Source organism: Microtus oregoni, unplaced genomic scaffold (assembly GCF_018167655.1).
Source record: "Microtus oregoni isolate MIOR12 unplaced genomic scaffold, Mior012 000097F_ref0000449, whole genome shotgun sequence".
Classification (NCBI taxonomy): Eukaryota; Metazoa; Chordata; class Mammalia; order Rodentia; family Cricetidae; genus Microtus; species Microtus oregoni.
Genome location: NW_024544710.1, coordinates 2,795,990 through 2,808,776, shown reverse-complemented (window position 1 = coordinate 2,808,776; position 12,787 = coordinate 2,795,990). Strand labels below are relative to the sequence as shown.

The following is a 12,787-nucleotide window of genomic DNA, read 5'->3' as shown; positions in this document are numbered from 1 at the left end:
TTTAAATCCTGGGTACGTTAAAATTTTAACAAATCGTATTTTTAACTTGCAGTGAGAATGTATTTTATAGATTTTTCAAAAGTGTCAAATGCATAAGTTCTTGAATGAGTAGTAGCAGAAGAAATTAGAACTCACTTGTAAAGGGTATTAAAGTTTTTGTTGGCTTTTTCAGTCCTCCAGAAGAGCTACTCAGCTGCTGCCTATTGCAGGATTAGGAAAGCTTCCCTCCCCACAATCATCTTAATGTCTCAGAGGGTAAATTTTTAAGATCCACTGAGAGCCCAGTACTGCTCCAGTGACTGGGCCATGCCCCTCCCTGCTCCCGGCTGTACAGTACATCATAGGCCATCATTCTTGGCAGGCTTGGGAACATTGCTTTGTTTGGTTTCCTCAAAAGAGCACAAGAAGCTCTACCAGACATTCAGCTTTATGTTTCCTACTAGGAAAACATCCAATACCTAATATAAGATTGGTATATGACTTTGCCTCTGCAAGATCTTGGACTTGGGGTTCTCGTCATCTGTCTGGCAATTCAAGGAATGTCAGTGTCTTCTTATATGGGTTACGTCACTGGGATAGATGATCTGAATTGCCTGATCTACCGATTCTGCATGAAGAAGTCCAATTCAGAATTTTACTGTTGCCTTTTTTCTTAGATCCTGTGGCTTGAGAATTGAACTGAAGCCAATACTTGATTTGCTGCAGTGGTTTCTGCATCTCCGCAAGGGTTCTACCTCTAGCTACTCATTGATCTCCTTTTATTCACATTGTCATTCCCCACTCAGGGCTGTGCAAGTGTCTCAGGGATTTCATGTCTGTGATACCATTTATGTTTTGTGAACTGTGCACTGTTGTGTGTGATGTACTTTTAATCCACATAATTTGCTGCTACATATCTCGGTCTGTTTTATGCTCCTCGCTTTCACTAACTACACACTTTCAAGTCTTCGTCTATTTAGAAACCATGTGAAATTGATCTTGTCAGTTGGAGAACAGGCAGGAATTATTAGCAGATTTACAGATACTACAAAATATAGCAATATCACCGTGTGACACAAGAACAGTAGCGTCTCGTCTCACAAAGACAGTAGGGAGGTTTGGTGAGTTACTGTGCTCTTTATCCTTCAATCCTGATGTAGTTCTAAACCAGTCTAAAATAAGGACGTCTATTTTGATTGTAACTAATCACATAGCAACATTTGGCTCTGTACACTAATGTGCATTTCAACATACATGACTTTGACGTTGCACTCTGCTAAACATTTCCAAAACCCTTTTGTTAATAAAATACTACTTTTTAAAGGCTCAGATCTGTCCTTCACCTTTATGGCAATACAATGTAAACTGGATCTACTTTGAATAGTCTTCTTGGAAAAGATGGAAAGAGGTGGGCTGCTGGGGCGGCTCTCTTGGATCATAACAGTTAACGGCTAAATTTTCAGGCACTTGAGACCCATTCCTAAATACTGGCAATTGCTATAATAAAAACTGTATAAGCTCACCACATTCATTGTAGTGTAAATGAAGAAATACTATGTGCATCCAAATTCTCTAATCTCTAATTATTGTTAATATCTCACTACTGACCATGTTCAAGCAGTAACTTAAAGTACTAGTGTGAAAAAAGTATCTCCAACTTGGGAGTTCACTGACATATTGGAACTGTGTAATCAGCAAATGAGACAACCTAGAGAATTCCCCTTAAACACCCCTCCCCCTAGAAAGCCTATGCTTGGCTTGCATAACAGCATATATTCTTTTACTTTAACACTTCTTGTTCAAATTGACCCACTCTAGAGATGCTCTGCAATGATGGGTATGTTCAGACCTAACCAATAACGTCATATAACATACGAGAATCAAAATATAGCAGAGGTGAGGATTTTTAGACTCTGAACTGTGACAGTACATGACAAAGGGAGACAAACCAAAAAGCTTAACACTGAACATTTGCACCGATATCCAAAGAGAACTAAAATATGCCAGATAGAGACCCTTTCATTATAAAACACTGGAGGGCAGAGTGTCAGGTCTGAAAACCCTGAAAGAAAGGCAATAGGCCTCACAAAAAATGAAAGGGCCCAAATACTGAATTTCTATCCTTCCTCAAATGTGTATTGTATTTTTTCTGTTGTCTTCCCTCTCCTTGTGCCACATCCTTCAACAAAAACATACCCTCCCCTTCCCCAAGCTCAACTGTGGAACCAAGGCAAGGCTTGGACCAAACCCTACTGCAGGACCATGGGAACACAGTCATCTGTCACTGGAGGATAATGAACTGGGGGATCATGGGAAGAAAGGGGGTATGAGATGGGCTTCAGTCCAGATTAATTCTCTGAATCCTCATTGATTTTACATGTTTGTTCCTCTGCCATCAGATAGAGAATATAAGAATCCTGACTCTTCAGAGCCTCTGAAGACAAAGGAATTGTGGTGATTGGATAGCATCATCATCACACAGGTGTCATTGGAAACAGAAGCAGGAAGCCAGGCAAGGAGAAGTGTACTAGAATATTAACACTTGAGTGGCTGAGGCAGGAAAATCACCACAAGGTCTTTTTAGGCAAATCTCAGGTATGCAGTGAATTCAAGGCCAGTCTGCACTGCATACTGAGACCCTGATTTTTTTTAAATAAGGCAAAGAAGGAAGGAAGGTACAATAAAAAGTCCAGATCAATTTATGTTCACTTCGCTAGCTGTCTGCCTGTTAAGGCCTGCAGTGCATGTGTTTGGAACATCAATCGAAGATTCAGAATATTCAGGCTTTAAAAGTGTTCCTAGAAAGTGGGAAGTACTCTACAACACATGGGCACAGGAGACCACTTCCTATGTATAACCCCAGCAGCACAGACATTAAGGGCATCCTGAATAAATGGGACCTCCTGAGACTTAGAAGCTTCTGTAAAGCAAAGGACACTGTCACTAAGACAAAAAGGCAACCCACTGACTGGGAGAAGATCTTCACCAACCCCACAACTGACAAAGGTCTGATCTCCAAAATATATAAAGAACTCAAGAAACTAGACTGTAAAATGCTAATCAACCCAATTATAAAATGGAGCAATGAGCTGAACAGAGAATTCTCAACAGAAGAAGTTCAAATGGCCAAAAGACACTTAAGGTCATGCTCAACTTCCTTAGTGATCAGGGAAATGCAAATCAAGACAACTTTAAGATACCATCTTACACCTGTCAGAATGGCTAAAATCAAAAACACCAATGATAGCCTTTGCTGGGGAGGTTGTGGAGAAAGGGGTACACTCATCCATTGCTGGTGGGAATGCAAACTTGTGCAACCACTTTGGAAAGCAGTGTGGCGGTTTCTCAGGAAATTCGGGATCAACCTACCCCTGGACCCAGCAATGCCACTCTTGGGAATATACACAAGAGAGGCCCTATCATACAACAAAAGTATATGCTCAACTATGTTCATAGCAGCATTGTTTGTAATAGCCAGAACCTGGAAACAACCTAGATGCCCTTCAATGGAAGAATGGATGAAGAAAGTGTGGAATATATACATATTAGAGTACTACTCAGCAGTAAAAAACAATGACTTTTTGAATTTTGCATGCAAATGGACGGAAATAGAAAACACTATCCTGAGTAAGGTAAGCCAGACCCAAAAAGAGGAACATGGGATGTAATCACTCATAATTGGTTTCTAGCCATAAATAAAGGACATTGAGCCTATAATAAGTGATCCTAGAGAAGCTAAATCAGAAGGTGAACCCAAAGAAAAACATGTACTCATCCTCCTGCATATTAACCTTCATCACTTGATGAAAGGAGACAGAGACAGAGACCCACAGTGGAGCATCGGACTGAAACCCCAAGGTCCAAATCAAGAGCAGAAGGAGAGAGAGCACGAGCAAGGAACTCAGGACCGCGAGGGGTGCACCCACACAATGAGACAATGGGGCATGTTCTATCAAGAACTCACCAAGGCCAGCTGGCCTGGGTCTGAAAAATCCTGGGATAAAACCGGACTCACTGAACATAGCGGACAATGAGGACTGCTGCGAAGTCCAGAACAATGGCAATGGGTTTCCATCCTACTGCATGTACTGGCTTTGTGGGAGCCTAGTCTGTTTGGATGTTCACCTTACTAGACCTGGAAGGAAGTGGGAGGTCCTTGGACTCCCCACAAGGCAGGGAACCCTGACTGCTCTTCAGGCTGACGAAAGAGGGGGAGTTGATTGGGGGAAGGGGAGGGAAATGGGAGGCGGTGGCGGGGAGGAGACAGAAATCTTTAAAAAAAAATAATAAGAAGAAGAAGAAGGAGGAGGAGGAGGAGGAGGAGGAGGAGGAGGAGGAGGAGGAGAAGGAGAAGAAGGAGAAGAAGAAGAAAATAAACAAAATAAAATGTAAATGTTTTATAAATTAAAAGATTATTCGGCTTCTAAAAAAAGTGTTCCTATAATTCCTATCAATTACCTGATGTATTACGCTGGGTAACAAATTATTATGGCCATTTTTGGGAAGGCCATGTGACTGATGTCTGCAGCATCAAGTTTTGAAATTTCACCCAATAATTAATTTAAAAAACTAAAGTATTTGTTCACTTGGGGCTTGGTGAAGGTAAACAATCCTCTGTGATATTTGTCTGACACTGTTTAAAAACAGCTCGTGTTGTTCAGTGCCTACATCATGTTTATTATTATTTTTTCACACACACATATGCCTAGACACAGTGACAAATCTTCAGGATTCCACATGGATGATTACAAACAGGCGTGTGCCAGTGCATATACAATCACAGGACAAATAAAAACGCTGAGATGCAAACCCACTAAGAATCCCATTGATCGATCACATTGGATCACAAAATACTGGTTTTCTAAGAATCATAAAAAACCATTATTCCAAAGAAATAATGGATATAGTTCAACATCGATCTTCAGTCAAGTAGACTCCCTATATCATAAAAAGGCCTGAAAGTTTATAAAATTCTTTAACACTTAAAATAATAATTTTAAAAAGGCAGGCATGGTGGTACATGCCTGTAGTCCCAGCACTTGGGAGGTGGAGGCAGAAGGATTGGGAGTTCAAAGTCATTGTCAACTATATACTGAATCCGAGGCCAGGCTGGCTACATGAGAACTTGTTTCAAAAATAAACAATTTACAAATGTTAGACATTTTAGACATGAAACAGGATACCACACAGGCAGTGCTCTAGAGAGGCCTCCTACTCCCGGCTCTCAGGTCAAGTAGGACATGCACTCCAGATGTCCAGAAAGTGAGACAGAGCTGGCAGGCTTTGGTGGCAGGCAGGAACTAGGAGACTGTGGTCCTCTCTCTCCATCACTACCTGAAAATAAAAGGAAAAGTCAGAGTCAGGTTACATACGTCTCCACGCAGTAAGCCCACACACTTTGGTGCCACACCGAATCTATGATTTGTCACTGAAACCAGAAACAAACACCCCCCATATCTCTGATCCTGGCTCTAGCGTTTCTCAGTCAGGGTCACCATTATTTTTGTCAATCCTGAGGTCTTCAGATAGGATTCTCCCCTTCTCAGAGATGTACTGTCTCTTCACACCCCTCCCCCATATTTTCTGACCCAGCCTGCATCACCCACTCTGCCAGACCTCTGTGAGAAGCTAGGTCTCCAGCTCCCTTCACTGTCCTTTGTTCTTTGATGCCCACCACCCAAAGTGGCTTCCCACTAACACACTTCATCAGGGTTTTTATTTAGGCTTCTCATTGGGGCTCAGCCTTCCCGTCCAGCCTCCCAACTATGCCATTTTCATCTGAGCAGTGACCACATGGAGCAGTGAGCATGTAGGGAAACATTCCAAATGGAAAGCATCCAAGCTACAAGGGAAATGCCTTGAAGACGTCAGCATGATCTCGTTCCATTGCGGACCCTTATCCTCCATGCATGTCCTCCCAGTCTTCCTCGGTCTCCACTGGACTGAAGATATTGCCATGGGCTGCGAGTTATTACACCTAGTTCTATTCCTTCCCTTGACATGCCCTTGGACTCCAATAAGACTTGGCCACCTTGGACGGGGGCTCAGTCTACAGGGACATTTTGTTGCCACTGTGGTGCTGGTGGTTTTGTTTTTACTTCATGTCAGGCCATTTGCTGTTGAGCAAAAGCACTTCAGAACTGGGGATTCACCGAGAAGCCCCTGATTTCCATCTCCCACCTTGGACTGAGCATCTGAAATGCCTGATCCAGAAGGTCCAAATCCAGGTTTCCACATATTACCACAACCAGTTCACCACAACCCTTCCAATTTCCCAACAACCCCTACCCCAGGCTCCATCTTGAAGAAGACAGCTACCTGGCATGCTGCCACGATGTTGCAGAGAGGCAGAATCACAAGGATCCTGAGAAGAGTTTTTCAGGGCCAACAGGGCCTCTGCAGCCTCCAGCTTCCTCTGCCACTCTAAGAGAGCAACAACAGAATCCTGCTTGGTGGCATTAGGGACCTGCAAAGGAAATGGCATCAGATAATGGCATCTGGGAAACCACACCTCCTCTCACTAACACAGGTGCCCCTTTAAGTATCCAGTTCCATCCAGCACCCACCCCCACCCTAGGCTTTTTTGCTCTTCCCATTCACTAAGCTCATTCCCTCCCAGGGACCTGGACCCCACTACTTTGCCAGGACCTGTGGCTGCAGAAGAAGAGGGCCAGGGGTAGCACTGGGTTGCAGGGTCGCACTTGAAAATCTAGAAACAAGGAGAGGAGAGGCCAGGGGATGAAACCCTCTGGTGGAAACCTACTACTGGAACACTTGGCAGACCAGGGGTTTTCAAACCAGGCTGGGGAAATCTGAACGATTCCAAGATGTTTGTCCTTTTCAACCAGCCACCTTCTTGGCCTGTTTCCTTTTAAAACATCTATATTTTTCTTGACATGCTAACTTCTACCAAATCTTTCTTCCCTGTGCTGCAATGAAGATGACAAAGAACCCAAAGAGACTATGCTCTAATCTGCACAGCCGCCAGAAAGATGGGTGTAGTAATAAGAGTTTATTATTATTACATATGGCAACCTTATTATTACATATGGCAACCACGAAGGGACAACTGCTTCCACATAAAGCCTGAGACAGCTTGGGAAGTAATTCTAGAACAAAATGAAAGCATTGTGCCTGGTTTCTTGGTAGCAGCAATTTCTCGGTTCTACTCTGCTTGCTAGAGGCAAGCAAGCGCCGCATCTAAGAGAGGCTTCCTGACTCAGCTTTAGCTGCAAAGCCTGCAGCTCATTAAGAGGTTCTGCCACGAAACACTTAAACGGTGTTGACGAAAAGCTGAACACATGCTTTTCAGTTTTTAGCCATAGCAGGAAAAAAGCTGCGCCGTTTAAAAATGCCAGCTTTCTGGGCTGTCCTGCCAGGGCAAACTCTGACTCTTTTACGCAGGCGGTTCATGCCTACAGCCAGTACCTCAGCCATGAGGCTGGAAAGCTAAGGAATGGACTGGATCTAGCTGGCAAAGCCACGCCTTTAGTCCTACTGAGCTTGCTTGGTAAATTAAAGATTCATGTGGTCAGAAAAAGAGAGATATACAGTAAAGAGAGATTCAAAGACAGAGAAAATTTCTGAATGGTTTAAAGTGTGTTAAAAATATATGCAGACTAAAATTTAAAGTTCTTAAAAGTAAAAAACAAAAAAAGGAAGAGAGTTGTTGTGTGTGGTAGCACACGCCTTTAATCCCAGTGCCTAGAAGGCAGAGGCAAACAGATCTCTGTGAGTTCAAGGTGTAGTAGCAAACACCTTTAATCCCAATGCCTGGGAGGCAGAGACAGGCGGATCTCTGAGAGTTCTAAGACAGCGTGGTCTACAGAGTTACTTCAGGTCAAAGATACAGAGAACCTGTCTCAAAAAGCAAAGAGTTAAAAGTAAAAATAAACAAAATAGAGGTTAAAACAAAGCTGCACAAAGATGGAAAATATACAGAGAATTTTGATACTGTATGCTATTATGCTCTCTTTGAATCGTTTGAATGCTGAGGAAGGACCAACAGCTGCTAAAAGATATTTATTTGTAGATGCTGCTGAGCTAATCCAACATGGATGTTTTGATGCCTTGGCTTTGAAATTTGGATCTAAGGACATGATACTTTGGAAAGGAGTTTCTTATTTTGTTTTCACAGAGGATGAGACGCTGTTTATTTCTTCTATTCCGATTTGGTATGATGGACCACGCCCTCCTGAAGGGTTGGTGTGAACACCTTCAGAAAATTGCTTCGCTCAACTGCCAACTGAGATGAAACTAGCACACAGGTTATACCATGAAAGACCTAATTAACGACGCCCCCATTCAGCAGGAAGCAGTTTGGAGAGAAAAAACTGCGCCCATGTTCCCAAATATGGTTTATAAACGTTCTTTTACATTTAAAGGGGGATATGATATAGGTATGAATAATTTGCATTAGTATAGATTTTGCTTTATTGATAGAGATTTAAGGTCAATTTTGTTATATATATAAGTGTTTCTGATTTTGATTAAGGTATCGTGATTGTGTAGTTTATTTAAATATGTACTGTATAATTAAGAAATATAGGTTGTTAATGGATAATCATCGATAATAGTAAAGCTTGTAGTCATGTTAGTTAGATTTTCTAGATATATAGAGATATAGTTTAGATAGATATTCTTCATGTCTTTCAAATATTACAGAATAGGACATTTAATGTTTTAATAACTGAGGACTTTTCATGACAATGAGACACTCTGCTCCTGGCAGCACCAATCTACTTCAAGAGGAAGATGGGCATCGAAGAGGCACCTTATGGAGTTTGATAGCCATTTGGGCAAGAAACTGCTCTTGCCTGGACTATTGCATAAACTGGACACAGAGAACCCGCAGAGAGGGGACTACTGAACTTGCCTAAGGTGAAATGATCTTTCGGGGTTCCTGATTCATTTTGAAAGAGTCTGCAAGACATTCTGCAGGACACAACAGATAGTGACTGAACTGACTTTGAATTTTCCTGCTTTATGGAAATGTCTGCTGGATACCATGGGCCTGAAGGCTGAAGATGGATGCCCCAACAGTACAAAAGAACTTTGGGTGACTGTCCAGGCAGCGAGATGTCTTTGTCATTTCTAGAGTTTGAAGTTTCTTAGTTCTTGTTTACTTAGGTAATATATCTTTCTGGAGTCTTTGATGGAGTTAAGAATAGTTAGTTATAGTTATAGTTTTCCTTAGTTATGATAAAGATTATTGTAACTTTTACTTGATAACTGTTTTGTTATATGTAATTTTGCTATGTTAAAGCCTTTTTTTTTGTTTAAACCGAAAAAGGGGAAATGATGGAGGAAGGTCATTGGCTAATAAAGGAACTGCCCTGGCCCATTTTATTGGTTAGAGGATAGGTGGGAGGAGTAAACAGAACAGAACGCTGGGAGGAAGAGGAAGTGAGCTCAGAGTCACGACAGCTCTGCTCTCAGGAGAAGACGCCTGAGAGAGACGCCATGCCCCACTCCCGGAATGAAGCTCTGACCCAGGATGGACATAGACTAGAATCTCCCCGGTAAGCGCACCTTGGGGTGCTACACACAGATGATTAGAAATGGGCTAAATTAATATGTGAGAATTAGCCTAGAAGAGAATGGGCCAAGCAGTAATTAAATGAATACAGTTTGTGTGTTGTTATTTCGGGGCATAAGCTAGACAGGCTGCCGGGGTGCTGGGAACGCAGCCCCGCCACTCTTATTACTACAGATGGGAGCCCCTCCTTTTTCAGGTACTGGCTCTTGCTTCCTTTTTTTCCCAGTCCACAGTGGTTATGAATTGATAAGTCAGTCTCTGTTCAAATGGTGTCAGTAACAGACAGGGACCGTGACAACTGCTAATGCCCCCCCCCTTAACTGTATGAGCAGATCTGTGTCTCTGGAATGCTAGACGACTCATAATGGAGTCCCAGCTAACTGCAGACTCTCTAATTTGGCATCAAAGCCCAGGGAGATGCCTGGTTCCTGCCCTTTGTCTGCAGACACACTGCCAGGACATACTGCCCCTATATACCCACACAAGACGTGGGGTGCAAGGCATTTGAACTCATTGGACAGTAACTCAATGTGACCTTAGCTGATTGGGTAATGTATGCATATATGCCAGTGAACATACACATTGAACCAGATCTGCACCTTGATGCTGGTCTGTGGAGGAGGTCTGTTTCCCAGGAAGCTCTGTGACTCTGTCTTTCTCCCCTCTCCCCTACTGAGATGCTAATGAGAGGGGAAACCCACAATGAAGGACAAGCCAGGCCTTTCTCTAGGAAGTCTTCTCTATTGACTTTAGCATTCCTTTAGGCCTCTATAGCATTCCCCATCATGACCCCAAATTCCAACCGAATCTTCTCTCACATCCATCTGTTGTGATATGGAGCAACAGCCCAGGCTCATTCAGGGCTTCCTATGTGGTACACCTTCTTCTACTTCTCTTGTCAATGTCATGAACGTAGCCTGTTGTCCCAGAGTGGCTACCAGAAAACATAGACTTGGAAAGATGAAATCACTTATTGGAACCCTCAAGATTAGGAATTCTCAAGGCGAAGTGCCTTCTCTTCACTCCTCCTTCTGAGGTGATGCCTCCTCCTCCTCCACACTTCCTCTTCTCCTATTACATTTCTTCTTCCTTCTCCTCTTTCTCCTTTCTCATTTGCCAATCTCCCATGGCACCAACCACAGTGCTTAACATGGAGTAATATGGATACAGCTGGATTTAGGGCCATATTCAACTCACCTTTTGGGCCTGACAGATGGATCACGAGGTGCCCAGGAAAAAGAAATCGTTGGTTGCTGCTCCAATTTCACTGGAACATGGGGCAGAATTGCCCATTCTCTCTGCTGGCTAGGCATATGAGTTCCCTGAGAACTTCCCTGCCGGAGTAGAGACAATAGTAGGAATTTGGGTACCCAGCCTACCATGAAAAGAGGAGAGATGAACATGTTGTCAGATGACTACAGCAACTCAGAATGTCAGAACTTGAAGCCCTTGAAGATCATTGAGGCTTACCTTTAATTTTAATTTTCAGTTCACACTAAAATCCAGGAAGATGCAGTTAAACCTGAGCTCACATGGTAAATCACGGCCGATGTGGGGATGGAACCCAAGACTTTAGGACACAGTACAAAGGGTCAGGGGAGGAGCTTCTGGAATCACCTCCCATAAGCACCAGAGTCTCCTTACCTCCTGTGGAACTTTGTGGGACCTGGCCTCCCTCTTGTGCACAGTGCTCTCCTGCCCATCTGTAAAACACCAGGCACAGCTTACATAAGCCTCACTGACACCATCCTTCCAAATATTCCGGCCCCATTTGGAGGGTTTACCACACTATGCCTCTTTCCCAACTCTGGGGTTGCTTTCTTTTTCTAGTGAATGGCCACTGTGGAGCCTGATTCAATAGGGGCAGGAGAACACTCAGGGCTAAGTAGCAAGACAGTGATAAAAGTAACAAACTTACCACTCGGCAACAAATGTCTACCTACAGAAAATATAAGCAAGGGATGTGGACATTTCTCCAAAGCATTTAATTCCTAACATTGGTTTGATGAGCAATTACCAACAGTCCCACTGCAATCTCAAGACAGGGATGCTGACAGAATTACTCATGTTCCCTCCACCTAAATTCAGGTTCCTTCCCTAACCAAAGACACTCACTGCGGCTTTCTGCTACACCAGCCAGCTTCTTGCCATGCTTGTAGAATTTAGGGGCAACAGCCATATTCTTTATCAGTCCTTGATCCAGATACCTCTTCAGCCTTGTCCTCTGCTCTTTCTTTGAGGCGATCACAGCAGGCAAGAGCCCATGCTGTTCCCTAAAGTGAAGGATGGAAGGACCAAGGTTAGCAATGTGGAATAGGCCTGACCCTTACCTTGCCAGACATGACACTCACAAGAAGGCAGTGCCCTGTGACATTTGTGGCATGGAAGAGGCAGAAACGCTTTTTATCCCTGCTTTGGGTAGAGAAGCAGTGGTTGTAGAAGTTGTACAAGTGGCCTATAGGCCTTCTGAAGGCAAATTCTTTCCCCCGGGGAGCTCCAGTCTCATGCCCACTGTTACATGTGGAGTCAGAAAAGCAGCGGGGTACAGCAGGTATGAGTTATGCTGCATGGCTTTAGGATCAGGAGTGGGGGTCAGAGTAGCACCTGGGTCCCCTATCTCCAGGTTACTTACTCTGTCCTTAGAAAACTACATCTTCAGTGACTGGGACTTTCCTCTCTATTGTGCTCACTGTTGGACTAAGCTTTCACTTCCTAGTTTCCCTATGGCTTTCTCAATTTTCACCTAGGCCTTCTTATATAGTGCCCTTCCCAAAGTCCCACATATACGAAGCTCTTCACAGTCTCACAGATGTTCAACCTGATCATGAGTTTTTCTGTTTATCTTCTCTCCTCACAATCCATTTTCAGGCCCAGACAGTCCTGCATCTTCAACAATCACTACACTCCATCCATTCTGTCGCATCATTAATTGTCTTCCTCATGGCCTTCATTCTTTCACTTTCGGCCTGGGGTTTTATGTCCCATGCTCTCAGACAGGAGTCTCATGAATGCCTTATTTCCCTTACCTTTTCATTAAGGTTGTTTGCACACTTAACCTCAATCTTGATTACCACCTGGATCCCCCTTTACACTGCCTGTCCTCTTGCTTCTCATAAGGAATCACATTAGGCTACTCAAGAAGGTGAGGGAGGGGGATCAGAACTTCCATACCATTCTGGGTTAACTAGGGGGACAGTATCTCAAAACAAAAAAAAAAGGTATCATTCAACAATACATAACCTACATGAGATGTAAGCTAAGGACAGAAAT

The 12,787-nt window shown here is 43.3% G+C and overlaps 1 protein-coding gene across 1 annotated transcript; it reads right to left on the bottom strand.

Annotated features, from left to right (window-relative positions):
• Window positions 1–6,361: 6,361 nt before the first annotated feature.
• Window positions 6,362–12,440, bottom strand: LOC121442872 (doublesex- and mab-3-related transcription factor C1-like; the record flags this gene model as incomplete). Its single annotated transcript, XM_041644517.1, has 6 exons — window positions 12,373–12,440; window positions 11,633–11,790; window positions 11,162–11,220; window positions 10,715–10,851; window positions 6,628–6,688; window positions 6,362–6,445 (listed from the first exon to the last, which is right to left on the bottom strand). Coding segments are annotated over exons 1-6 (567 nt in total), but the record flags the coding sequence as incomplete, so codon positions are not given.
• Window positions 12,441–12,787: the final 347 nt, after the last annotated feature.